Genomic DNA, 27,889 nt, shown 5'->3' with positions numbered 1-27,889 from the left:
TTCCTTTAAGGCATAATAATAATAATAATTATTATTAAGCATAACAATGAAACAAAAAGTGTGTAAAACCATTACCAATGCAAATAAGGAAAAGTGCTACGATAAAAAGCAAACTATACCGAGATCATGAACCACAACACTCCATGGAAATAGTAAAATCTATCACAACAGTTATGCAAATGGTATGTTGGTTTCAGGCATTACCAGAAATCCAGTTTAAATAATATTTTCTGTGCAAAACCCTCACTAGGAAAATGAGATGATAATATAAATAAATGACTGACGTACTGTGGATCTCCTGCATAACTCAGCTGTGCAGGTCTTATCCCAAAGTGTACAATGATTGGGAAGGTGATAACGTCTGGGTTAAACTGCTCCCGGTCCAACTGGTCAATCCGAACTGAACTGGGCTTCTGAAAAACATCCATTACTTAATACCAAGTACAACTGAAAATATTCTTTAATCTTCCCAACCTTTTAAAAAACACAAGAAAGTCCCGAACAGGTGAAAAAAGCCGATTACTATACTTAAATGTAACCGAATATTTTTACTGAGACTAGTAAATATTTCAACATTCCTGGTGAAAAATCAACTGGACATTTTGCAACACTATTTGATAACTAAAAATAAAGAAATTGACAAAAGACTGATTTTCCTTTATGAAAGATGAAATGAAGGACAATGAAAGACTGTCCTTTATGAAAGAACATGAAGGTACTTCAAGGTGCTGTAAATCTAGACATCTCCACAACGGGGCAAGAAAACCTGAAGCTAGACAACTTTTCACAGACAGCCCTTACCATCCCAGGGTTGGTAACAATCATTCCTTTGCACTCTTCTGCGTATTTCTGCCAGTCTAGTTCCTCCCACTGCAGCATGTTGGCAATCTCTTCCTCGGGCACCAGCGGCTTGTTACTTCTCAGCAGATACAACAGCACCTGGTGCATTGACAGCACCTCTTTACCCCCATCTGTACGCAAGCAGAGAGTTTGTCACCACATTTGCAACCGGTTCTGAAAATGAAACTAATACTCGGTACATCACCCTTTCTAGTTCACCTTCCACGCTTGTATCAAGTTGCCCATGACCCAAATGCTGGAGACACATCTACAGTGATCCCCAAGAAAGCAGTCATGGATTGCAATACGTACTGCATCCCCAACGCAAGTCAAATCCGTTATGTCTAGATCTGAGACAGCAAGCTTAGACACGGAACAGAAATCAGTGTATGCTTGATTCTTAATGCACTGGCCTTTTTTAATTTTATTTATTAAAATACAATTATTGTAATATTTGTTTATTTATTATCCCTAAAATGCCAGTTTTACAAAATAAAACTATCAAATGAAAAAATAAGAAAATACTAAAACATTAAAGCCACGAATGTAGGTACTTTTAACAAAATTTAACTTCATAAGGTAGAGTAACACATTTTGACCACATGAGGGCAGTATTTCTTCGAAAATGCATCACACAACAAACTAAACAATTTTAAACAATGGTAAGTTAATTGGCTCCCAGGAAACTTGGCCCTGATGCGAGTGTGTGTGCATTTGTATCTGTGCATATGAACTGGCATCTTGTCCAGGGTGTATTCCGCCTTGTGCCCATTATTTGCCAGGATAGGCCAGGATGAAGCGGTTAGAAATGGATAGATGGAATAAAAGGATGTTTATAGGAAGTGCTCACCTGGAAGAAATCTCACAAAACGGGGCATGAAATGAAATTTTGGACAGGTGGGAGAATCAGTATCACTTTCAGGACCTGAACAAACAATAAAGTGTTTAAGGACATTTGCTTTGCTTAGCTCACAGGAAATGTATGTAATAATTTTTAAAAATTGTATAATGTGAAATTGTAACAATTTTAAAAATGAGAAAAATAGATATGGGGCTTCTTAATGATTCAAACATCAAAGTTTTAAAAAATGTAATTATCAAATATGCAGGCTACATTTGCTGAACTGATATTACAAAATGATTGCTCACTGAATTTGTATAATTTTAAGTTTCAGGGTATTTCATCCATCCCCCTAAATATGTAGTAGCTTTGCTCTAATATGCATTTATACAAAAATTCACCAGAACTGCTTGTCCTATGGTGAAAACCTAAAAAGAATAAACTAAAAGTTTGAGTAATTTTTAAAGACAAATAAAGAAAATACAGGCAAGGTTTTATGAAAGGTAATTTTCAGTAGTTATTTCCATTAAAAACATATTTTGTACAGAATGTTGGTTGTTACCAACTTTTAAATGCAAGAAAAACAATCCATACCTTTGAGGTTCCAGTCATATAGCTCAAGTATGTCTTTAAACAAATATGAAGAAAACAGCTCCAGACCTTTCACACAGTAATTCTGAAACCAAAGTAATAATGACAGAGTTCAGATGACATTTACATGAGCTTCCCAGTAGTATGCTTCCTTCAATAAATTAAACTGCTACATATAATCAAAACAAGGTGATATTTGCAATCAGGGCTGTAAGGAACAACTCTGAGTAGTGATGGAGATGTGATGAGTGTCGGTACAGTACAAAAGGCAATGGTACCACAGCTGAGCTTGCCAATACCACAATAACAATTACAATTCATACCCGGAATTCATTTCTACTGTTCTTCTAAACTCACACCACAAGCTGGAAGTGCGTTAACTCCATGAAGTACAAATTACAGTACTGTAGCATAAAAGGCACTGTTAAACAAAAAAGTCTTACCTCAGGTGCCATCTCTTCAATAAAATGGATGGTGTAGTCTATGTTAAAACGGATCACTCTGCATAACGGAATCTGCGGATAAAAGACGAGCACTTTAAATGCCTCAAATGATATGGCTAAGTATTATTGACAGAGTTAACATTGAATAGAAACTCATAAAAGCTGAAAACATGATTTGCCAAGCACCTTCACTGGGACTTTTCTAAACATTAAACAAGTTTAGTCGTTTTAAAAGATTAAGTCGGCTCCTGCCTGTTTAATCGCACCATTACATTTCTTGTTCTTTGTTATCAGAGAAAACGGATTTGGGGAGTTGGAGGGCGAAAGTCGCTGTGCTAGCTCTCGTGTTCTGCATCGAACTTGTAAATTACACACTGCCTCAAATTCCCAATGCTGAGCTTGTTGATCCATTTCTAATTCTGTTACTTATGCACATCCCATTCCAAGAGTGTGAATTATCCTTTGATAAGCTACTTAATCCTCAAAGAATTATTTTTGAGATAAAATCCTGATTAAATCATTTATACTCTTGCTCTTAAACCCTTTATAACCCCATCCGTTTGGTCAAGCTTAGGCAGGCATTGATTTCCCATTTCTATTCTTCCACTTGTATTCTTTAAACCCTGCAGCATTATTCTCTATAATGGCGCATTAACTGCATATTTGCTTTGTGGCGCCACAATAGCCTGGAAGCTTCTGGGAGGCTTTCGGGGAAAAAAAAAAGATGTCAAATACAGCAGGTCTACAACCCAGAACTCGGCAAACAAGCACCTGCTAGTGCAATTAATAATCTTATGTGACCCTGTTGTGCAGTTCACCCATATGATAAGAATATCTACGGCAGTTTACGCTAAATACTGACTTAGTTAAGCAGAATAGTGTATTGGCATTTAGGAATAAATCAGCACAGAAAAAACACAAAACAATAACAATACGCAGGCCATTACATGTGGTAATGATTAAGGCTGCAGAGCTTACAAAGTCTATGGAAAATCTTGGTTCTGCACGTTTGTGTTTAGTACTCTTTTTCTCTACATGGTAGCATAAATCCAAGAGACATTCCCCTATTACAGATTCCACCATGTTATCAATAAAAAAGCATTCTCTCTAAAGGTCATCATTTTTTATTCAGTTTCAACTGGTACAGTCATATTTATTGCACCCGCCTGCTCAACATGTAGGCCAAGTGTCCCTCCATCATTTATACATGTATACATTATACATTTATACAAGATAAATGCTTGGATACCAGAGCGAACAGCCTGGTACAACCACAGCCCGGGGCTGGAATGCCAAAGATAAATCAGTCATCAGCAGATCAGACAGGAAAACCTTACTGAGCTACCAAATTCATTCAAAAAGTTCAAATGTGTTTGTGGGTTTTGTGTTCCTTTGAATTGTCTGGCAAAATGTGTTGCGATGGAGAAAAACAAATTTAGAATTAAACTTTTATATGGTTCATAGTGTTATGGAAATCAAACCATAGAGCCTTGCACTTTTTATGAATTAACAGCATTTATGCTACAACTACCAAATGAGTCAGATTGGCCAAATGGTCACCTCTCATTTGTTACCATTTTTATAATATTATTACCACTGCCATGCTTCACAGATGATTTGGTAATGTCTAGAGCATCTACGTTTCCTTTTTTTTCTCCACACTTGAAAATGTACATCACTTTAGTAAAAAAATAACTTTTCAACTGTCCCTAAAACTGCCCCTTTTAATCTTTTGTTCTGTGCAAATTCTAATGTAGACATTCTGATTTTTGTACTGATGAGAGTTTTACAGTACAGCCTATTTAATTCTGCCATCTCAGTCTTCCATGAACTGTGAAATCTCATACCTTCCAACCATGTACTCCGGAAAATACTTTCACTGATAGATGATTTAGGGTTTACTTTGACTGTTCGCAGAATTGTTTCTGTCATAAATTTCAAATACCTTTTTTGGCTGATCTTATGCTGAGTTTCTATGCTATGGTTCTTTTTTTCCCCCATCTTCCAGCTACTTATTTTATGTTTGTTCTGACTTCCAATTAAAGACTCCAAGCACTAGTCAAAAGCAAGAAAGGGTAATAAGATGTTCACACTTTTTCCAACTATTGCTCCTTCAGAATGAAGACTGGACTGGGAGTGACCTCTGTGTTTGGAGATGTCCTCTACTGTGATCTTTACTAGTACAAAGAAAAAAGTAACTTTCTTCTTTTGTTACAGAGCAGGCTATAACACAAATAAACAATGAAGCCTTCAACAGAAAATCATTCATAATAAATAATGCTTAATACACTTGAAAATACAATTATTGGAATCCAGAACATTCAGTAGGATCAATTATTCTAATACTTACATTGGTAAGAGAAGTGTGTGAAAACAAAGAAAATCCTTCAAAGAGGTATTCATGATCGTCATATTCAATCACAGTTGGTCTGTCGGTCTAAAAAGACCAATGATGAGAATCCAGTTAACAGACAAGAAACAATTTACAAACAACGTATGCACTTTTGTATTAACTTCCAGAAGTACTTACTAAGAAGTTGGTAGGTGGGGACACTGTAATTCTGTAGTGAAACAGTTTTCCTGAGTTGTTGGTCATCGGGCGACATGCTTTAACGTGCTAAAAAAGACAAACAGTTCAACACAAACAGTTCTTTTCAGGTTCATTACAACACGGATTGTAAAGCACATTGGATTTTCAAATAACCAAAATATTCTCCTGCTCAAAGTTAAAGGAAACCATTAATGAAATAGCACCACAACACTACAACAGACTTAAGATGTGTACTTCAAAAAACAAACAAAAAAAAAAACCTTCACCTCTTCCCCAGGGTAGATACTATGTCGGATTCCTGTGCGTCTGGCTTTGGCACTGCACTTGCACAGTGGCCCATCATTCATCTGTCAGACATACAAGAGACAGAGGATTCTTAATACGTATTCATATTACAGTAGACTGAATAAGAGCATTTCTATATTCTCAATTTAAGACAAAAACACATAATTATATCTGATGTTGGCTTAAATGATAATGTGTATCAGTAATAAAAGTTTAAATTTAAAATGAAACAAATATTCTACTGAAGTTAATCAGATTCGTTCAGAAAAATAATAGAGCTTAGTGTGAAAGCGAGAGCAGATGTAGATAGCATTACTGATGCCTATCAGTCATGACGGTGTTCAATATATAGTTACCAAGACAGAAAATGTGTCTGCTCCATAGCTGCACTGAAACATGCAATCCATTATCGGAACTACACTGCTTGATATCTGACACAGAAGTACCTTGCATGTTTCACTGTGCATTGCAAAGCCATGATTGCAACGAATTTATTTATTCTTAATCACATTATCTTGCTGTTCATCATCATGCTATTCATTCTGTACCTTGTATCATACATTTCAATAGATTGTTTTAACAATAGCTTTGACTTACCACCTGATTTACTGCATTACATGATTTAGACACTTGATTGTACTCATTGTCATTTTAATGCAACTTTCCTTGGATAACAGAATCCTTTAAGTGAAGGAATTATAATTTAAAAGGTCTCTGTAGAACAATATTTCAGAAGTGACATTGGACAGTGAATTGCACATACTGATTACTTCACGTCACTCAGGAGGTCTGCTAAGCAAGTAATAGTAACAGATTTCTTTTGGATAATGCATAATGGCAAGAGGGTATTTTAAGGTAAATGTATTCCTTTTGCATGGTAATGATGAAAAAAAAAACTATTTATGTACCTGCCCAGCATCATTGTACCAAAGCTCCTCATGCAGGCGGTCAGGATGAGCTTTCTTTCTTTTAATTTCCGCAATGACGTCAAAGACCTCAGAGTCAGAGCTACTAGTACAGCTACTGTCCCCGTCTGATTCACAGTCTGATTCACTCGAGCTCTCATCTGGAGCCAAACAGGAAAAAAAAAACTTTAATGGGCAAAGTACATGAATGGTCCTTGTGGGAAGGTTCAACACAGAGCTGTTCTTTGTCATTTTAATTGGAATTTGTCAACATCAATGTCAACCTAAGAAAGCTCCTACATTACCCATATTTTGATGCTGAGAAAAAGTGGGCTTTGTTCTGGCTGTTCCTGATTAATCTGCCTTGTATCTGCCTAGACCAAGGTTTTTTTTTTCATTCTAGTAGTTTTTAAAGTGACTGGCAGAATTTCCAGGGTTCTGTTCTGTATGAGCAATCTGAATGGGGTCAAGAATGTTTAGAAGCATTATTAATGATTATGTTAAACCAAAAGAGGCCAGAGGAAAATCAAATGCTTCTTTGATATACTTCTCCGTTAATTACACAGCAAAGTCATAAAGCATTTTCAAAACCATAGAAACATTACTGCAAAATACCATTATTTTTCATTCAAATTACAAAGTTTGGCGAAATCTAACCAGCTTCTTTACGTAATTTGGATTTTTGCCAATATTATACAGTACCTAGATCTTCATCCAGTTTTGTTTTTGGTGGTTCCCATTCAGGTCTTGCTGCCTTTGCACGCTCTTGTCTCTTAACCAGTTCTTCCTCAAACCGGTCATAGAGATCACGTAGTTTGCTTGTTCCAACGACAGTGGAGTCACCCTGTTGAAAAACAAATTGTGCTCTGGGCCTGACGAATCTAAAAAATGAATTGCTGAATTGCTCATTGATTTAGTGTTCCTGGCATATATTTATGCTTCAGGAGAATAAGAAATGGTCTGCTGTTTTATTTTAAGATGGTTCCCCAAATTCTTAAGGAGAATCATTCAAAAGGTTTTGTAGGTCGCATTCAATGGGTAGCAGTTGTAATCCAGTGCAGCAGGGTTAAACATATCCAATTAAGTCTCAAGACCTCTTCCAGGCTTAGAAATGCATGTCTACAAGAATAATTACTCAAATACTGCATTTGTAATATTATTTGATTATTTGCCAAAAAGTTTAATTGAGGAAGGTAATTTTAAATTATTAAAAAATGTAAACATATAACTGTCATCTCTGCTTCCTAGTGACCTCTAGCACAAACACAAGTCTAATTTACTACTAGAATCTAGAAGCAATTAAGAAAAACATACCTGCTTAATAAAAAAAAAACAAGAAACTAAACACACCACCAATCTTCTCGCAACTGGATAGTCTGCAAAAAATATGTTTTTGTCTGTCTGTTACATTTGCTTAACTGCTGCAAAGATGTCAAGCCCACACCAGAAGAAGGCTCAAAAGCCATAACACTGTGTTTATCTACTTGTCAGCGTGGAACTAACCTCTATTTGTTCCTCTGTTGGTCGCACACTGATGCAGCTCTTAACTCAAACCACATCAAAGTCACAAGTTCTTTGATGCACCTGCTCTGTTACATGTTTTTTTCTTCCCATTTCATCAGGGGCATGAAAACATCTGGAGAGCTCGGTCTTAATCCATTAAGTAGGATACAAATTTCACATAAGTTTCACCCATATAAGTGAGGTGAAGTTGGAACAGTTTTGCCTGGAGTATTTTGCCTTGCCACTCCAGAAACAACCTAACTGCATTTCATTACCTATGTTCCTTAAACGTAACGCTTTGACAAGTTGAACTTCGGATGATTTTATATAGAATAATCGAAGCAGGAGCCCTTCCGAGAATCTCGGGTCTGCTTTGATGCCAGCTGGTGTCATACATACCACCTGGTCCATTGGATCATTGGAGTAGTAGTTCTCAGCATGAGTGCAACGAATCCAGGCAGGCTTGAGAAGCTCCTCCTCCTCTTTTTCATCTTCCATTCTCTCGGCAGGAGTCTCTTCCGGCTCTTTGCTCTTCATAAAGGAGTAGCTCCTCTCTCTGTTACCTGCCTGACTATCCATCCTCCTCTCTCTGTCGTCTTCCCAGCGCATTCTCTTCCTGTCCCGACTGCTAGAGCGACTCCGTGAGCTATGGCACCAATTATCACAAAATAAAATTCGGGATGATCCGAGAAACAGTGAATCAAACAAATACTTGTGGTTCACTCCTTTATAAGCCAAAACTGGAACTTTAACATCAAACAATCTGCAGTTCTGAGTTATCTCTTTTGCTTTCTCAAGAGTCTTTCTTGAATCTCTTTCATTTTCCTGGGAGGAAAATCAACATTGTCCTAAAAGGATTTAAGACAATTCTTATTTTTTAATTGGATTTTTTCACCCCAGGCGACTCTATAATATTGAATATCATTCCTCATTAAAACAATTCTCTTTATTTGGGTTAAATCATATCTGGAATGAATATGATATGAATCATATTTGGAATGTGAATCAATCTTCCCTCCTTTCCTGTAATGATGCAAATAGTGGAAAAAAAGAACATCTAGCGAACGGTTTTAAAACTTGGATTTTGAAAAGCCAACACCTTGTGGCACATTGTTAATACTGACATAGATAAAGAGAATGTAGACAACAGTGAGTTTAAAACCACAATACCACCTCCTGGGCCTCTTGTAGTCTTTCCTGTGTGGCCTTTCAGTAGAAGGTGATCTCCTGCTTTCTCTGTGCCGATGCCTATCCCTAAAATTAAACACAGAGTTGTATTATTTTCTGAAATGCATATTTGACTGTCTAATTAAAACAACACAATCATTGTGATAATCTCAAAATCTCTTCCTAATCTCTATAATGTCCCACGTAGTGAGAAGAGTGTGAAATAACCCATCAGCAAACACAGTATTAATTTTCCCACTGTATTTTGTTTGTTTGGGGATGTATTAATAATACATTCTCATTTGTTTAACTGTACATGATGAAGATTTTTGTTTCTAAAAAAACATTTTAAAATTAAAAGGAGACAAATTACATAAATCAAGTCAGCTTCAGCTGTGTTCACAAAAGTGCTGTCAAGCACCACCCCAGAGGTTGCTTTCCTGCAGAGTTGGATAACGCTCTTCCGGCAGGGCAGTACAAGAGCTCTGAGAAAAGTGCTTAATAAAGATATCAACCATGGAAATTATCTGGCACTGTACTGCAGTACAACTATGTTATTTAGAGAAGATGCAGTATACGGAAGTCATTCAATACCAGTAGTCTTAAAAAGCCTGACTACATTTAGTAGTCCATTAGAATGTGGTCAGAAAGAAATGAAGGATTTACCTTTTTTGGACTTAAATAAAAGGAAGGAAATTTGTGACTTTGAAATTGTGGTGAAAGCAATCAAAATCCTGAAATACTGAAATTCTGATTGCACATTCCCCTATTTGGCATGATCAGGACATGCATCACTTGCAAAATAAGTGATACTTAATAAATATTACTTGTAAGCCCTTCATATCTGAATCCTGGAGAGGAGGGATCACATCTTTTCTACCAAGGCAGTTTATAAGAACTTGAACAATTACAACTCAATCTATTACAGATATATTACACTATAACAATCTATTCTGATGGATGTGTTGGAGAAAATCGCAGGAAAGAGAAACATCACATATTCTATACATCAAGTACAAGTACTTGTTCAAAACATCAAGTGTCCTATAAGAAGTCTAGAATTAGAAGAGACAGGGGACCTCTTAGCTCGTTATGAAACAATGAAAGACACTTACATTACACAACCCTATAGGTCTGGGTCACATTTTAGCTCGTGCATGCTATATTTTAAATCCGATACATAAAATGAATAAAAGCGGGCCCTGGGTTTCAACACTGATGCATTTCAGTGTGCGCATTTAAAGGATATCCATGCGTCGACGATGTGCACGTGCCAGTCGAGCTCAACTTACCTGCTACGTTCCCGACTCCTGTGCCGAGGCGGCGTCCTGCCTCGCTCATGCTCGGACCTGTGGCGGCTCCCTTCCTGCCTCCGCCTGTCCGGGCTCCGCCCCCGGTCCCTACGGTCCCCGCCGTATTCCGGCCTGTACCTGTCGCCGTGGCCGCCGTAGCTGTAGCCCCTGTGCCGGCGCTCCTCGTGCCGCCTGCTCCTCTCCGGCGACCTCCGGTCGCTCTGGGGCTTCTCCGGCTTGTACTGGCCGCCGTGCCGGAACTGGTCGGCCTTGAACGAGCCGGAGCCCGGGCCGTAGCCCGCGCCGCCGCCGAAGCCGGGCGGCGGGAACGGGGGCTGGGGGTAGCTCATGGAGTAGGGAGGCTGGTAGCCCAGGGGCTGCGACATGGAGGGGGGCGCAGGGGGGTGTGGGGGCGGCAGGGGCGGGGGCGGCGGCAGCGGCGGCACCGAGGGCATCATGTAGTGGTAGGAGCCTTGAGCTGAGGCCGCCGGTCCGGGCAACAGGCTGGCGGACGAGTTCGGCAGGGGTGGAGGGGGGAAGTTCGGGGGTCCGGGAAACCCCTGCCGAATCGGGGGGTTGGGGAAGGGGGGGCGAACCGGGCACTGGTTCAGCGCACTCTGACCCTGGGAGGGCACCGGCGGGGGGTACGGCATGAAATCGGGACGCGGAGGTATGTAGCCAGGGCTGCCCTGACTGGGATATCCGGGGCACGAAGGCGGCGGCGGCGGCTCGTAATGGAAGGAAGGCATGGACTGCTGCGGAGGAATCTGGCGCAGGTTCTGCGGCCGGTAGCTCTGCGATCCCCCCCGCTGACCGGAGGAGACTCGTCCCCTGGGACAGCCGCGCCCAAGATGGAATGACATCTTGATTCTTAAAGAGAGGCAAAAACAACACAAAAACAACAAGCATTACATCTCACTAATGGTAGTAACAGCAGTCAAGAAAGTCAACAATAAAAGGTTTCAACAAACGCAATTCAACAAAAAGATTCTATGATGGACTGCACTGCACTAGTTATACATAAAAACTGCTAACTAGACCAAAATGTTGAGATCTTCATGTAGATATATAGAGAATATATAGAGGATAAGTCTATAAAGCAGTGTGAAATAAAAGATCATCTTTATTTTTAGACTGAACACTGTTAGAAATAAGAATGAAACTGGTGCCCAAATCTGTTTCGATTCCCCACACACTAATGTATTTTCAATTATTTGGTTAAACCTAATGAACAGACCTACGCAGCAATAGGAATGCCTCTTTTTTTTTTTTAATCAGAGTGCTTGACAGTATCATTCCCAATTCTGTCTGCGCATTGTTAACTGACAAACAATAAGAGCTGTTTAGAAAGCAACGGGAGAGCAACAGTTTTAAACCAAGTTAAAACGGAGTTTTGATCACTGTATTTCGTGGAAATGGCAGGCATAAAGCTGATCATATTTAAGTCTACATCCTGTATGGCATCAAAGATGTGATGGTATCACTGTAATTCATGGAAACGACACACAAAAGGCTGCCCGTATGTGAGTCTCTAGCCAAAATGCGAAAAAAAAGGTTAAACATCGAATCAATCAAATATTTCAATGAAGTGGTCTATAAGTTTAAATGGCTGAAGTGCATACTGTATGTTAAATACGACGCAAAAAAAGAATAAAAGTTGATGCTGGATTTCTATATTGACGTATTTCATCGTGCCCATTTAAAGTGTGGGACTGCTACCGATGTCCGGCATCGTTGTGTATCAGTATGATTTGCTGTTTAAAAGCGCCATAAATAATTATGAGCAAGATTTTTTTATATATAAAATAAAAATACCGTCAACAATGCTGTGTGTTTCGTGACTGCACCATCTGACTTGTATAGGTAAATAACATAAATTCGTTCAAATTGACAACATGGGGGGAAAAACATTATTGTAGCCTGAGATATTGTAGCCTGTTCAGTTCTTAATATAACCGAGACAAACTAGCCTATCGCTTGCACGTTTTTTACGTTTTTTTTTTACCAAAGCATACAACGGTATAAAGAAATTCAAAGCTGCATGTTACAGAAACTTACCTTTAACGATAAAATGTTTAGAACAAAAGACAACGATCGCCAGTCTCCAAGAAGAGTTAAAACGATTTACCTAAAAGAATTGTTGCTAGCAAGATAAAAAGTTTGGTCATTACCCTACATTTTACATGTGTATCGCCGCTTCAAGCTCAGCACCATAATCTCAACAGGAAATGATCCCTGTTGATATCGGCTCGCCTTCCTTTCCTCTGAGCGGATGCGACGACTGGCATATTCCGGTTTGTAACACGCAATCACTTTAAAACAACAGCTTTTCAGTTTTTTAGCTTCTCGACTCTGTACCATGTATTCCTAGCAACGCATAAATCTAGCCGCTGCCTTCATGAGACAAGGGAAACTGGAAAGATGTTTTAAGATTTAAACAACCGGGGAAGCATAAGTGAAGGCAACGTGTTTCATCGCGGCGCAAAAGACCGAGACGGACGACTTCGGCCCAATCGCTTGCAGAGACGGGACAGCTCCACCAATCGCGGCTAGGAAACGGCGTGTGTTACACTGAGACGGGTCCCCCGTCAACAAGGCTAAAATAAACTGCAGGCAGGCAGAGAGCAAGTGGTTTGTTTTTTCTTTTTTCTTTTTTTTGAGGAGGTGGTATGAATTCCACTCAAGCGCCAAGTAGAGTTTATAAAGATGTCCCCGTCTGGATAGTGGAAGATCATCATGATGTGAGTACCAGTTTCACTTTTTTTTAATCTAATTGTCTGCGTTTCCTTTCCCTGCTTACAGCCTTAATATATCCAGCTTTCAGAATACGAATTGCAAATTGAAAGCAATAGTTGATTGTAAAATACAGTCTTAACCCTGTAGTATAATGAATACCGAAGACTGTACAAAGAGGAATATTGTCATCAATATGTATTTATGCTATTTATAGCCTCATGTATATACACTGCGAACTGTGGTCAGTTTTGTTTAATCAATCCTGTAAGTGTTCCGGGTAAATTCATGTAATATATATATATAGTTATAGTTTAAGACCCTCACAAAAATAAAATGCGAATAAAAAAATACATTTTGGACATTACCAGCTATTTTCCCGAAGAATAAACAGTACTATTAATGCTACACTGTTGTAACAAAGTACAATTATGGGAAAGCCGACAGTTGACAGATCACGTTGCTCGTTTTACAAACCGCAATTGCAATCTCTGCACTTTATTCTAATACAGGTGCTACCTCACATCTATCGCGCCATTGGCTCCAGACATTTACCTATAAAGAACATCAAAATGATCCATTTAGATTCCCACCCCGACCTGCTTATTCCTGTCAACATGCCTGCTGACACCGTGTTCGACAAAGAAGAGCTGTTTAGGTAAGATGTGTTCATTGGTCACAGATATTCTGAAAGGATTGCAGGAACAAACATGATAATGAACATGATGGTTGTTTTTTCATGAACATCTTACCTGTGGTTTGATAGCTGTGCGAGGAAAAAAAAAAAGAACATATGTCTCTCGCTGTCTCTTCTCTCCTGATCCGAACACTGATTGTCTGTCCATGTGTCCCATTATCCAATTTCTAACAGCTTCTTCCAATTCAGGGTTTCCATAGAGCCAGAACCTATCCCAGCAAGCAGCAGGCTCAAAGGAGGGTACATCTTGGACTGGGTGCCAGTCCATCGCAGGACGCACACTCACATCTAGGGCCAATTTTCCTGGATGCCAATTAACCTACCAGTATGCCCTTGGAAGGAAACTGTCACACCCAGAGGGAACCCACGCAAACACGTGCAGAACATACAAACTCCATGCCGATAGCACCCCAGGTTCAAAATTGAACTCAGGACCCCAAGCACTACGAGGCAGTCATGCTTACCACTGCGCCACCCTGCCGCTCTGCTTTTAGCTTGCTGTGGGACCGAATCACCCATGCAATATTAAGTTAAATAGTGTGTTCCTTTTAAGAAGTGTCAATTGCTTGCACATATTAATATTAATTTTAAATGAAATTAGCCTTGTGTCTGTGTAGTTCATGAATTTGTATAAGTCTCTTTATAAAATCTTTCTGGATATCTAAATATTTTGTACTGTTTGCTACTAAATTAATCATTTAGGCTTTCCACACCTCTCATCCTGTTATCCTCTAGTTTCATTCTCACCTGCTTTATGCCCATTTCCCAACTGCTCCCCGTCCCTTTCACCTACTCTGTTGTTTTGTCCTGCTATGCCATATTGATCTGCTACTGTACTTTCTCTCCCTCCTTCACACCTGAAGAAGGCTCCACAGACCAAGTGTTGTTTTTCTTTCCCTACCTTTTAGCAGCGAATGAACCTCTACCTGACCCTTTTAAATCAAGGCTTCTCTACTATGTTCATCACCTGTTCGAAGAATTCTAGCAAGAAAGTAAAATAAGACATTCCTTTCTAATCTTTGCTGTTTTTTTTAAATGCCACTGCTTTCTTAGTACTCTCCCACTTTATTTCTATCGCTACCACAACTTGGCGACTGTAGCAGAAGACTAAGGGGTCTATATCGGATTTTTTTCAATGACTCATTTCAAATAACAATTTCATTTTTGTTTCACGGTATTGAATTAAGTGCATTCAAGTATTTTGTATTTCATGACTTTCTTTCCACAAAGCTTTTAACGTTTAAAGCTGAGTTATAATACCTGATATATTTTGTTTGCTGGAGTCTGTAGTTCAGTAATGTTTGCCACGACCCGAGGAGCTCTGTAATAAGTAGGCATAAATTCTTAGGGGAAAAAAGCCATTAATCTGTCCCCTTGAATTTTAGTCTTAAACATTATCTGATATTTTAATATCTTTCCAGTGAGCTAAGTATTGAGAATTGGATTATGCCCATGGTGTATGCAGGGCATTTATCTAATGTCCTATGGCTTCACCCTTCCTGGGCACAACAGATTACAGAGGGGGAGCACAATATGTCGGTTGGGAAGGATTCCTCTACAACAACAATCAGGTAAATTCATAGTACAACATGTTGATTTGGCATTGTTTTATATCGGCTATGTAGGCTATGTGATTGCTGGTTAAATGTACAATAACCATTGTGCTACTAATACATTAGAATATGGCTAGAATTCACTGTTTCAACCAGTTAGTTCATCAATAATACATCTCGAAATGTCACATGTTAATGGCTGGATGTGTAAGTGTTTATTTTCAATGGAAATGTGGAAAATGGACATATGGTATAAAAAGCGGTTTGGCAAATGACATGACATACATCACAAATTACTTTACTTTTTTTTATTTATTTGCCTTTTTATCTCTAACGCTCTTTGTTTTTCATAATGCCAGGTTTTTCTTTCTGCCTGACTTTTTACTTTTCGTCAGTCTGTTTTTTGTTGCTCTTTCATTTGGTATTTGAGCTTGTCCCATAATCTTCTGAGGAAACCCTTAAAACAATTTTAGATGATGGGCTCACAAGATTTTCTCGTTCAAATGCATATTCAGCTACACGGCCTCATGATTGTGCTCCATGGTTTCTCAGTACACTTACTGGTCCATAACATAATTTCTAAACAACTGTTAGCGCAACATTGAGCTTACTCTTCATCTTGACACAGGTTTTCTTAGCACTTTTTCCTGTTAATCACGATGATGCATGCACAATATAGTGAGAGATAAGTTCATTCTTCATGTTGCAGTGGCTCATACCTCGTCCTCTGCTGAACAATATAACAAGAAACCTTCACATTTTTTTTCTGTGTGTCTCAGGGTGACGAGTAAAGATGATTATTTTTTAAGCGATGGGCTCTATGTCCCTGAAGATCAGCTAGAAAATAAGAAGCCTTTACAGCTGCATGTTGTCAGAGTTATCCCAGTGGAAAATGCTTGGAAGCAAGAGGAGGAAACCGTGGAGTGCGCTGCTAAAAGACCTAAATTACAGCCTTCGGGTGGGCTGGATGAAGTTGAGTCCTTGGCAAAGAAGACACCTGCAGACATGAGTGTGGAACCAGCAGGGGGCAGCAAGTCCACCACAAGTAGCAGTGGCCATGGAGAAATAGCACAGCCCAGCAGAGGATCTTCTACCAGCTGCCTTTCAAAAATCAAACTGGACTCGGAAACAGACCCCGTGAAACGAATCCTCCCAGTTATCCAGCAAACAGATGCTTACATTCTGGATATTGACCTGGATTTCTTTTCATGCAAGAACCCCTTCAAGGAAATGTATACCCAGGTAATGGCAAAGATATGTACCTTGGGTTTCTTCGGTCTCTTCCACAGCCAAAAATGTTTTGAATGCGGTGAAGTGCAATATAATCACAAAGATTGGGTTAGGTATCCACTCATTTTCTAACCACTTCATCCAGTTCAGGGTTGAGGGGGAGCCAGAGCCTGCCCCGGCAAGCAACAGGTGCAAGGCAGAATACAGTCTGGACCGGATACCAGATCATCACAGCGCACACTCACACCAGAAGCCAAGTTACCTGCTAGTATGTCTTTGGTCTGCGGGAGGAAACCATGCAGACAGCACCCTAGATCTGGAATTGAAATTAGGGCCCCAGCACTGTAAGGCAGTAATGCTTACCACTTTGTCACTGTGTAGGATATTGTTATTCTAATTAAGTTATTGCTATATTAGGGGGATAAATATAGTTATGAAAAGTTAGAGGGTATTTATATTAAGCCAAATATCTAGCAAAAAACGTAAATTATTAGTCTGTTAAATCGCATTTAGTTCCAAGTCCACCTTCCGTTTCTTAGCTAAATTGTCCATATATCTGATGATATTTATGACCATGCTTTTGAAAACTTCAAGGACAACAACATACAGATGCTTTAGTGTTTTCCTTTATACCATGACAAATGTACATCTCTGGCTGAGTCAAATATGGGCCTTTCTGAAAGAACGCCACGGGCCTCCAAATGAAGAGAACGTGTCTTTCATATCCATGGTGATTTGTGCCATTGTCGGGCCCTCCTCCATTGACTGTAGGCTTTTTATTTTGGAATACAGCATAACATTTCGTATTCTCTAGTCAGCTTTAGATTTTTTGTAGGACTTGCATTTCTCTTTTTTTATGTATTCTGCCAGAAATATGTGGATTTTTGTTCTGTCACTGATATTTACTAGTACATAAGTCTCCATTCTATTGTAACTGTTATAACCTAATGCCGCCTACAGTTTTACTGAAGCATAAAAACTAATTTCATAATGAGAGTTGTCACTTCAGTGGCATGATTAATTACAGCTTCCTCGGGGCACAATTTTATAATCCCCATATGTATTTGTTTCAGTTAATTTGTTCAGTAAGCACACTTATTGGTTGTGTTTCAATATAGTTAATGTTAGAAGTATTACTCTTAAAATAAGAGAAATTCAGACACTCTGACATTTGTATGCTGCTTGGAATGAGGTCAAAACATTAATCCCAATTTGTTTTATATGTTTATTGTTATATATCTGTTTGTAAAGCCTGTCATTGCTTATAAAATTGACTTTGCCACACTGCAATAGCTCAGTTCCAGGCAAAAGGAGGTCTTTTATCCCTTATTATGTTTATTAATGCATTTAATATATACATATACATTTAATATACTTTCATGAAGGAGGTGAATACCAAAGCCCAAATACTAATGTTTTGAGATGTGAAAATTAAAATTCCCACAACTGTCCTAAAAGTGAGTTAGTGCTGATCCAAGTATCTTTATTTTTATCTTCTATCCAAAAGGGTGGAAATTTGTCTTTATGGCATTACCATAAAAATACACCAAAAAAACAAATAATACTTAACATAAAATAAATACAAGTTAAAAACAAACAATAGTCCTAGCCATGCAACAATACATAAACACATACACATGCAAGTATTGTCTTTGGTCCTGGTAGATTTTAGTTAAAAATGACACAGAGTCTCTTAACTTTATAATTCAGAGATTAAATCTAATTTTTCTTCTCAGTAAACTGGACAGAGGTAACCAATTGTTCTATTAGATTGGTAGTTTCTAGTGATGAAGCAGTATCTAGGCAAGCACTGTCTTCTTAAATCCAAAAACATCCATGAACGTTGATAGTCACAACAAAATTCGGAATGTCAGGAGAAAAGAAAATGATAACTTGATTTTGTTTTTGATCTTTTGAAAGTTAAGTACAAGGCATTTAACTTGCATTTGATTTTTTTCTTTCACCTTCTATACAGGAGGAATACTGTATTCTGCAAGAGCTGTATAGTTTCCAGAAACCTTGTGAAGACCCAGATGAGGTACTGAATGTTATGCTTAGCCAGATCAATGGTTTATGACAGCTAAAATTGTACTATTTCTAATTTATACCTCTTAATGTCATGGTAATTGTAGCTTACCCTTGTCACACAAAAGTGATTGTGAATATTTTCTATAAATTGATTATTCAAGACGTCATTGATTGCCTTAAGGATTTTCTGAATATTTGTATTTTCAGTTTTTCCATTTAATGTGCATAAAGACAGACATGACTTAGAACATAAACTAATAATGTTAAAAATATATTTTACAAGCACAGCTGTGTACCTACAAAAAAAATAAATAAAGCACAGCTGTGTACCTAAATAAAAATCCAGCGAGTGAGAATTTATACTTTTTATGGATTCATAAAGGGCAGTACAGTGGTGCAGTGGTTCGTATTTCTGCCTCACAGCTCTGGGGTCCTGGTTTCAATTCCTGGGTGCTTTTTACTGTTTTTATGTTCTCCCCATGTTGGAGTGGGTTTCCTCTGGGTGCCCCAGTTTCTCCCACAGTCCACAGACAATACTGGCGGGTTAATTGGCTTCTGGGAAAACTGGCCCTGGCATGAGTGTGCGTGGTTGTGTTTGTGCTTTGTGCCCTGTGAGGGACTGTCGTGTTTTCCGGGGTGTACCCCTCATTATGCCCGTCGCTCCGGCTCCCCCGCAGTCCCGTATTGGATGAAGTGGTTAGAAAATGGATGGATGTAGTCATAAACCTCATAAATATGCAGCGCCGGACTTCCATTGATAACTGTGCTCACCTTTTTCTCTTCACCTTTTTAACTGTTCAGGATGAATTGCTGGACTGTGTGGAAAGAAGAGTCCATCAGCTCGAAGACCTTGAGGCAGCTTTTGCGGACTTTGTTGAAGACGACAGTGAGGAAACCTTGAACAGATGGGCGGACAACCCTGGGTAAAACGCTTTTGATTTGTGTTTTTAATGGGCCGCTGACCGTAAGACTTCCATTTTCTTCGTGGCGCTGAGACAGTTGCAGAGTAACTCAAGACAGTTCACTCGACCCCTTCCCAGCCAGTGGTTGTGCATGACTGATCTCACGCAGCCCAGCCACTTTTGCATTAAAGATTCTTATTCTTTGTAGAAAGTGTGTGATGATCTGTGAAGAATCCTTTTTGAAAGGTCATTGACGTTGTTTGTTACCCCAGGAATGACATAAAAGTTTAAACATAAACATTTTTTTTAATAGATACCTTTATTTTTACATATTAACAAGTAATAGGTTTATTCCATGCTGAAAAGAACAGAAAGAAAACAACGTTTCGGCTGTGGAGCCTTCTTTCAATTATTTTTACATATTATGTGTAATCCCTGGTTACAATGTAAAGTGCTTGTGGCTACAAACCTGTGTGCAATTTATTTTTCTGTCGCATCTGATCATAAGTTTACATCTGGTTTGTCTTAATCTTTTTATTTTCACCAGTCAAAATATGAAATGAATATTTTATTGTTCTTTACAAAAAACAGAAAATAAATTGGATAAAACATCAATTCATAAATAAATGTGAATTTAAGAAAGACAAAGGTGGAGTGAAACCCCTTTGTCAAAAATCATGTTTTATTAAGATAGTTTTGAGAGCCAAATAAATTGTAAACTTTTAGTGACTACAACAAGACCATCTTTTACAACATCAGAGAAATGTATCCTCCCCTTTCAGCACATCAGTCATGCAACGTTTTGCATCGTTCATTAACATTTTAGTGTAACATCAGGGTCCAGCTGGGACACAACAGATTTTTGACATTTTAGATTCCCAACTTTCTTTGGAGAAAAGATTACTGATATGTTTATGGATGTTGTTGCTCTTTTGGATGCGAGTACAGATAACAATGTAAAGCTTTCAAACTCAAAGGTATTGATCCGTAAGTCATTTTCCAGTTTAGCATTGGCTGCATTTTATTTTTGTGTTGTTGATTTTAACAAATGTTCTTTTTGAATGAAGCATGACATTTCCTTATTCTAGAGTGGAATTATTTTTTCATTGTGTGTTTACGTGTAATGTCAAGTAATTTCACTTATTTTAATTTGATCAACATGACAATGAGCACATTAGGATACTTTTACAGAGCAGTGCTCTAATGAAGGTCTTGAAGCTTTTTTTTTTCACTTGACCTAATTAAAAACTACGTTTTGCATATTGTAGTGTTTCATGTTTTAAATTATTCTCCTCAAAGATGGGTAGGTCAGAGGAATTTGTCTACAGTTGCCCATTCTCCATTGTGTGTGGCCAAAGGGTTTGTAGCCATAAGACGAAATATGAAAAACATATAATTGGCTATTCCAAACCAGGTGGGTGTAACAAAAGTAACAGATGTTTCTAAATTTATAAAAATGTATTTATTTTCTCCTGTGCAACTATAGAGGAAGTCAACGTGTGAGGATATTATATTTTTTTTTTACACATGTCCCTCTGGTACTGTTGTCTTATTGGATTGAAATTGTTTCATGTACACTGAGAGTATACATGCGGCATAATGAAGATTAACAAATGAACCAATAGCATTTTTGAGTTTACATTTCATCTCCATATATTTCTGAGATATTTAAAAATGTGCATATCTAATGCGTCAGTGCCTTTTCTTTCAGAATGAAACCTCTTGTTAAACTCATACATAGCCTGCGAAATCGAATGGGATCCCCTGACTATGAAATGGTAAGGTGTCTTTTTTTTCAGGTGTAAAATGTAAACTTCACATCCAGGTGTTTCGTTTGTATTGTTTTGTTTCTTTATTATTTGTGTTGGTTTTGACTCATCTTTGAAGATTTCTTTTTTCCATTGTTTTTTTAAGCAAATTGTATGTGTGATGTGAGCTGCTGAACTTTTTTTTCATATAAAAAATACATCTTAACAGTATGTTATCTTTATTTTTAATCATTTAAAATATTTTTTAGGTTCACCAGGCAGGTCTGACGTGTGATTTTTCAGAGCTGCCACACCATATTAGCACTGACAAAGAGATTGATGGACTGATAGAGGCTGTAAACCTTATACTAAAAATGCTGCCAAAGCCAACACTCATAACCATTTCAAGGTAATGTTGCTTAGCTTCATAACCACTGTCCTTTGAATTAAAAAGGTGATCATAAATGTTCTTTATTTAACCAAGGACTTGAGATAGATTTTAATAAGGGGAAGAGTGGAGACCAAACCAAAGTCCTTGAACTGTGAATGTTCTTTCAATCATTTATTGCTGTTAGCTGCAAAAGAAAAAGCAGGTTAGATTTGGCTGGATTCAAAACACTCTTCATGGAGAAAAGAGTAAGTGGTCCCAGAATATTTCCCACAAAATACTTTTTGCAAATATAAAAATAATTTGTATGTGTCTGTTGAACATGTTTGCAAGACAGGTTTGAGGCTTTTTTAAAATTTAGTACCAAAGTCTTAAGAATATTTGTAGCACTCATGCTCAGAGTGGATTTGACATTTGAATGTTTGACAAGGTGGATTGTAATAATGCCTAAGAATGATCACAAACTCATAAATAATGCCTAAGAGTGATCACAAACTCATACAAACCAATTTTTAGCTTTTTAATTTATTTTTTAATATTATTATTCCCCTCCAAAGAGAAGAGTGGTAGACTTCTGTTGATGGACTGTAAATAACTGGTGGAACAGCATTAGACCCTGTAGATCTGCTGAATTACTTACAGTACCCCAAATACTTCTGCCTCACTTATGCTAAGATTATTTAAAACGGATTTTTATCTTTCCTGAAGCATAAAGAAGCTCAGTACTGTTTTGACTATACACATGCATGTAGCATTTTAACACAAAGGTAATGAAGGGTACAAATTTAGCTGTAAAACAGTATTTTAAGTAGCCTTACTGCATAATTGCATAATGCCTCTTTCCCTTACAGCATTGTACCTAACCTAGATGTATTTTTATTGTATTCTGCAATTCTTTTTTTCTTTAGTGTATTTTTTCTGTTGTTCTACATCTTGCTATACACTCACATGTATATAAATCATTAATTTCAATAAAGCAGGCTGAGTCACACTGAAGTGTGATTGAATGGTTTGAACAATTCAGTGCCTGACATCATTGCCAGTATATGCTGTGATAACTTATACAGCATTGCCTAGTACCCTTTAGGTTCTCTTTCAGTACAGACTCATAATTAAAGATTTATACTTCTGTAAAAAAGCTTTTTCATCTGTTAGGCAAATAAAATTCTTAAGTGCTTTCTGTCACTTGGAATTCCAGTAAATGTGTTGTTTTGCAGGAACCCTGAGGTTGAATCATCTTTACAGTTTAAGCTAAATCCTTTTACCCTGCATTAAAAATAAAACATTTAGCTCACACATGCACTACATAACTAACAAAGATTTAAAATTGAGAGTTAAATATGCATTCTAAAGGTAGCATTATAAAACCTGTTTGTTTGAAATGGTAATTGCATTATTTATTATAATTTATCAGAAGTCTTCATTGCACAGGTAAAATACACATTTTTTTGTATTCTTTCTTTATTTTCTGAGGGAAAATATCAAATACACAGCAATGTAGTGTATCTACACTAAGTTAGGCAATTATTACAGACGAAGCCTTTCCAAAATCTATAGGAATTATAGCTGAAATTCATTGCAAAAACAAAATTATAGATATTTAAAGTCTAAGAATCAGTTTTTACTCCTTCTGCACACTGGCTTCCTCTCCTACATAAAACTCCAGATGGAAGTATATTTACACACCAAAAAGCAAAACAAGATCCTTATTATTTTTTCAAATTTATTTTCTTTAAAGTAGTTTATAAAATTAATATAGTTTTAAACAAGAACTTGGGAGGATGTCAAAACCTAATCTCGCCTACTTCTGCCTACCTACATATACAGTATATAGTAATTTACCCCAGTAAAGCTCACTGTTGTAATCAGACCTCTTCTCTGCCTTAATTAGGGTTTGACTACACTATTTGAATTGAGTATAATCAAAAAATATTCTAGATGCCTGTTTTCCACTTTTAATTGGTTGCTAAAGCCTCTTACCTTCATCATTTCATTTATGCAAAATCTTATAAAATAAAATGTTTAACACCAACTAAGGAGCTATTGCAGGAAGCCATGGACATATGGAAACAATTATAAACTGCATGGGTATAAAATGAGAAATACCAATAAGAAATTGTTTGGAATGTTTGATGGCTTCCTTTTCTCTTGAAAAGACGATGAACAAAATTCTATCCCCTTTTTATTACTTATATTTATATAATAAGTCCAATATAAAACATTAAAAAATAAAGGGTTTCTTTCGTGTATTGTAGGTGGAGAATTGGAAAAAATGGTATTCTGAAATAAGAGCATGTTATAGGGAAGACTTTAACTTCAGCAATTAGGAAATCACTTACAATGCTGCATTTGCACTACCTGTTTTGTTTACATCAATCAAAAATAAAATGGATTGTTCTGTTCTTTTTCCTGTTTCAGATCCAGTATGGATGACTATTGTCCTGCTGAACAAGTGGACTCCATCCAAAGCAGAGTACTTAGCATGCTTAAGTCCTTGTATGGCTCTCTAGACATTCATAATGAGTACTAAATAGAAGCTGACACATCAGAACAGCTATCATGAAAAGCATGTCTTAAAAAGCAGATTGGTATACTACAGTGTGAGACTATTGCAGGCTAGCTGTTCTGTTCTGGTATTCACATGTCTTGCTTTCATCCAAAACTAGGAGTGACTTGAATTCTGTAAGAAAACTGCCCATGTAATTCAGAATTACAATGCAATTGTCAGAGAACTATAACAGTGCTTTTTACATGAATACACTAAGCTTTTTATTACTGACTGAAAAGGGGTTTAAGGTGTTTTAAATAAGGGCAGAAATGCCAAAAGTACATAATGAAGTTCAAGGATTTATTTAAATGAATTAGATTTTTTATCTGTTTCATTTGCCTTATTTGAATTGTGATTGTACATGGTCTGTCAATGGAAATCTGATGAATTGTAAGTTATTCCAGAACACAAATAGGTACGAACTAGAAATAGCCTTGAAATGGAAATAAAGCATAGGTTAAGAAATGTAATTATACCAGACACAGTATGGACATTTAGTCATGTTTGTTATTTACAGTTTCCTTTGTGTGCCTTATTTATACCCAATAGTAAACAAGGAGCTAAAGGTCAAATGTATTTTGTCAGTGGTATGAGACAAAAATATAACTATTAATCAAAATATAAATGTAAAATCTCAAAAAATATATAGATCTTTATATATCTAATGGTTTTCAACCCAGCACACAAAACAACAAATACAGTGGGCACGGACATTTTATGGCATATAAAAAGAAAAAAAGGACCTGTATAATTTAAGATAAGTAATGCAAATGTTTCTACTTAGTAATTTGCAATACTTTCACACTTTTGAACAACATGAGACAAAAACATAAATTACACATCAATCAGATAACACGTTATTAATGATGATCAAAGACTGCCATGTTTGATAATCCATGTAGATTTTGGATGCTAATTAGGTTATTATCTCTCTTCAGTAGTTTGTGGTAATGCTAAAGATTATGTAGGATTTTCACCTCTTTTATCAGTTATTTTTAGAAATGAATGATTTGACTTCATCCATTCTTTAGAGTTTTTTTTTGAATGATTGACGTATTATTGTCAGCACCTGTTTTTCAGCAATTTCCTAATCTCATGTTTGAGATGAAGCTCAAGTTTTCTTCATCCATTTCCTGTTTTTAATTACAGTTGTATGCATAAAACAGTGAAGAAAATTAAAACGCTGTTTGCTTCCTTTTTACAGAAACACAGAATCCTCTTTCTTTTAAATTTGAAAGCATATTATAATTATGCTTTGAAAACCAATAGTAATTTACCTTGGGTTCATATATTTGCTACATGAGATCTGATCACTCCCATCTGAACATTGAATAGCAATTGAATGAGCTGGAAAGAAGCAATAAATCTGATTTTCCTCAGGTGTCTCTCAATCCACATAATATTTTTGTCTGCGTTGAAGATGCTCTGCTCTGTTGAACTGGCATGTCTCCACTACCTTCTCTAAATCCAATTTCCACTTTACTTTCCTTGGGATTAATGGAATATACAACATGCTAGAAAAGATTAACTTTTATAGTAGATGAGTAGATCATTCTCTAAATATTTGTCAAGGACAGTATTTAAATATAAAAAAATATAAAGGCATTGTGATATCTGGGAATGTTATTCTTAATTAATTCTGACCCCTTTCACATTAAAAAGCTGTGCTGTCTACCGAGAAGTACTGTATAAAAAAAGAATTCCAAAAATTGTCTAATTATGAGAAAGTGTGGAACAAATTTGTCAGAGTATTGAGTTACAGAAGCTTATTGCTCTTGTCTCAGACGTGGTTATTATGAAACCCACTGCTTGAATGATTCAGAGATTGCCTAATGCGTGCAAAATTTCTAAGGTAAAAGAAAGATGTCTTAATCAGATTTTTCACATATGGTTCAAAAGACAGGAGAGGATCGAGTGTGACTCTCAGACTTCTGACTAAGGCTGACATGTGAATGGGGAAGCTATCCACCATTACTGTGAAATTCTTAAGTATATCCAGGTGGGATTTGCTGCCAACCAGTACAATTTCGGTTTTGTCACTATTTAGCCTCAGGGAATTTGATGTCAACCAGAGTTTGATGTCACACAAACAAGAGAGATAAGTGACGGAAGTGGAAGACCAGAGGGGGACGAACTTTAAACATAAGTATCATTGCATAGCCGTGAAACTGAAGTCCATGTTTCCATATAATTTGGCCGAGAGTTAGCATATCAATGAATAAAAAGTAGAGGACCCAGGACTGAACCCTGAGTCACACCATGATTGACTGGGGTCATGGGAGATTTATGAGAACCAAATGAGACAAAATGCTGCCTGCCAGTCAGATAAGAACAGAACCAGTTAAAGACAGCACCACAAGCGACTAAGCAACACTAAATAAATGATTTATTGTATCAAAAATACTGTCTGGCTTTTATGAATTCATGGCATTTTTGCAAAAGTTTCCATGTATTAGTGTGCCACATTATTTTACAACTACTGCATGTTGCAAGTACAAAATATACATAATTCATTTTTTAACCTCATTTCTTGACGTTAAAAGTTTGAAAAACATTTTTTTTATATCTGTTCAATGGTATGTCAGCCATAAAAACCACTTACACAGTAATTCATTGCTGGATCATTGTTGGAACTGCTGTAACAATACTGACCACAGTACTATAGAGAAGAACCACTGCATTCTAACAGAAACCATCAGAGACCAATTCTCTTGTAGTTACCATAACATCTGTGAGAGAAACCACTTCACTTGTACATCCCAATGGGAAAGTGAGAAATTCACAGTTCCCAATTCAATAGGTGGAAACCATTATGTAATTCAATGTTGTTGTTTTTTTAGCAGGATGATAATATGCTGCTACACCCCAATTTTCTGTAAACAGGGAAAATAACGCTTTTCAAGTTTGACAGAATGCTTTGCAGACCAAATTACAAATATCTCATGAAACAACACTGCAATTCAGACAGAATGCCAGGGTAATGCTGCTAACTGAAGTACCAGCTTCCTCGGAGATTCCAGATGGAGTGGTTGTTTCTTTGCTATGGTCATCTGTTCCAAACATACAAGTCCAAACTCTGATTTTAAATAGTCAAAACCAGAAAAATATAATTATACAAATTACGGAAACATCCACTTTCAGGAATCTGAACAATTTGATATGCTCAGCACATTTTAAATTAAGCTCCAAATAGCAGTCATTAACTTTGCAAAACAGTTCATTCATTCCTTAGAATATGTATTACATTTTATAGTGCCTAGTGGGATAGTTATGTTAAGGTTCAGTGGTGAAAACACCAGCAAAGAGTGTTCAACTGTAATCATACTTTTTCTGTTAATGCAAGTTCAAAATTAAGTAACTAATCAAAAACAAACATTGCCACTTGTAATTAAATTCAACTATTGGCATATTGAATTCCTAACTGAAGTCTATCAAGAAAGCTGAACAATATTGTCATCTTGTCTGGGTTAAATCTTCAACAATATTCCTTTTATCTCTCTTCTCTCTTAAAACTCCTAACCAACTGGCAAGGAGTTCAGCCAAATTCATTGGTAATCCTCTTATTGAAAAAAGTTAACCCATGGAAAACACAAGGTTTTTTTTACTCTAATAATAATAAACTTTATTTTATATAGTGCCTATAT

At 37.1% G+C, this 27,889-nt stretch overlaps 2 protein-coding genes across 7 annotated transcripts in view; one reads left to right on the top strand and one right to left on the bottom strand.

The window, feature by feature from the left end:
* The window catches only part of drosha (drosha ribonuclease III), a 69,559-nt gene extending 56,917 nt beyond the window's left edge, over positions 1 to 12,642 (bottom strand). For 2 of the 4 annotated variants that reach the window (XM_015354794.2, XM_015354795.2), the window contains exons 1-14: positions 12,477 to 12,642; positions 10,419 to 11,288; positions 9,133 to 9,213; positions 8,359 to 8,605; positions 7,159 to 7,300; positions 6,460 to 6,617; positions 5,533 to 5,613; positions 5,246 to 5,332; positions 5,066 to 5,152; positions 2,716 to 2,787; positions 2,276 to 2,357; positions 1,691 to 1,765; positions 802 to 971; positions 289 to 413 (exon numbers count right to left, since the gene is read on the bottom strand). In XM_015354794.2, coding sequence (XP_015210280.2) covers positions 289 to 413; positions 802 to 971; positions 1,691 to 1,765; positions 2,276 to 2,357; positions 2,716 to 2,787; positions 5,066 to 5,152; positions 5,246 to 5,332; positions 5,533 to 5,613; positions 6,460 to 6,617; positions 7,159 to 7,300; positions 8,359 to 8,605; positions 9,133 to 9,213; positions 10,419 to 11,281 — 2,270 coding nt within the window. In that variant the 5' untranslated portion in view covers positions 11,282 to 11,288; positions 12,477 to 12,642. The remainder of the gene's footprint in view (positions 1 to 288; positions 414 to 801; positions 972 to 1,690; positions 1,766 to 2,275; positions 2,358 to 2,715; positions 2,788 to 5,065; positions 5,153 to 5,245; positions 5,333 to 5,532; positions 5,614 to 6,459; positions 6,618 to 7,158; positions 7,301 to 8,358; positions 8,606 to 9,132; positions 9,214 to 10,418; positions 11,289 to 12,476) is intronic. The other 2 variants (XM_015354796.2, XM_015354797.2) reach the window with 1 other exon arrangement.
* A 263-nt stretch (positions 12,643 to 12,905) lies between these two features.
* Positions 12,906 to 26,646, top strand: c6h5orf22 (chromosome 6 C5orf22 homolog). Of its 3 annotated transcripts, XM_006634544.3 has the most exons (9): positions 12,906 to 13,159; positions 13,664 to 13,809; positions 15,270 to 15,419; positions 16,181 to 16,643; positions 18,607 to 18,669; positions 19,461 to 19,582; positions 21,273 to 21,339; positions 21,579 to 21,718; positions 24,116 to 26,646. In XM_006634544.3, exons 1-9 carry the CDS (start codon positions 13,088 to 13,090, stop codon positions 24,225 to 24,227), a joined length of 1,335 nt encoding a protein of 444 aa, XP_006634607.2. In that variant the 5' UTR covers positions 12,906 to 13,087; the 3' UTR covers positions 24,228 to 26,646. The 3 variants fall into 3 exon arrangements, with proteins under 3 accessions (XP_006634607.2, XP_015210284.1, XP_069047031.1); XM_015354798.2 differs by lacking the exon at positions 18,607 to 18,669; XM_069190930.1 differs by lacking the exon at positions 21,579 to 21,718 and having other exon boundaries at positions 24,116 to 24,232.
* Positions 26,647 to 27,889: the final 1,243 nt, after the last annotated feature.

This window comes from Lepisosteus oculatus, chromosome 6 (genome assembly GCF_040954835.1).
Source record: "Lepisosteus oculatus isolate fLepOcu1 chromosome 6, fLepOcu1.hap2, whole genome shotgun sequence".
Classification (NCBI taxonomy): Eukaryota; Metazoa; Chordata; class Actinopteri; order Semionotiformes; family Lepisosteidae; genus Lepisosteus; species Lepisosteus oculatus.
The sequence above is the reverse complement of the archived record's forward strand: the minus strand, read 5'-3'. Positions and strand labels throughout refer to the sequence as shown.

Coding starts and splice junctions, on each gene's coding strand:
- c6h5orf22 (XM_006634544.3), top strand. CDS start 13,088: ATGAATTCCACTCAAGCGCCAAGTAGAGTTTATAAAGATGTCCCCGTC. Junction 16,644..18,606: donor TCAAGGAAATGTATACCCAG/GTAATGGCAAAG, acceptor CCTTCTATACAG/GAGGAATACTGTATTCTGCA. Junction 21,719..24,115: donor ACACTCATAACCATTTCAAG/GTAATGTTGCTT, acceptor TTCCTGTTTCAG/ATCCAGTATGGATGACTATT.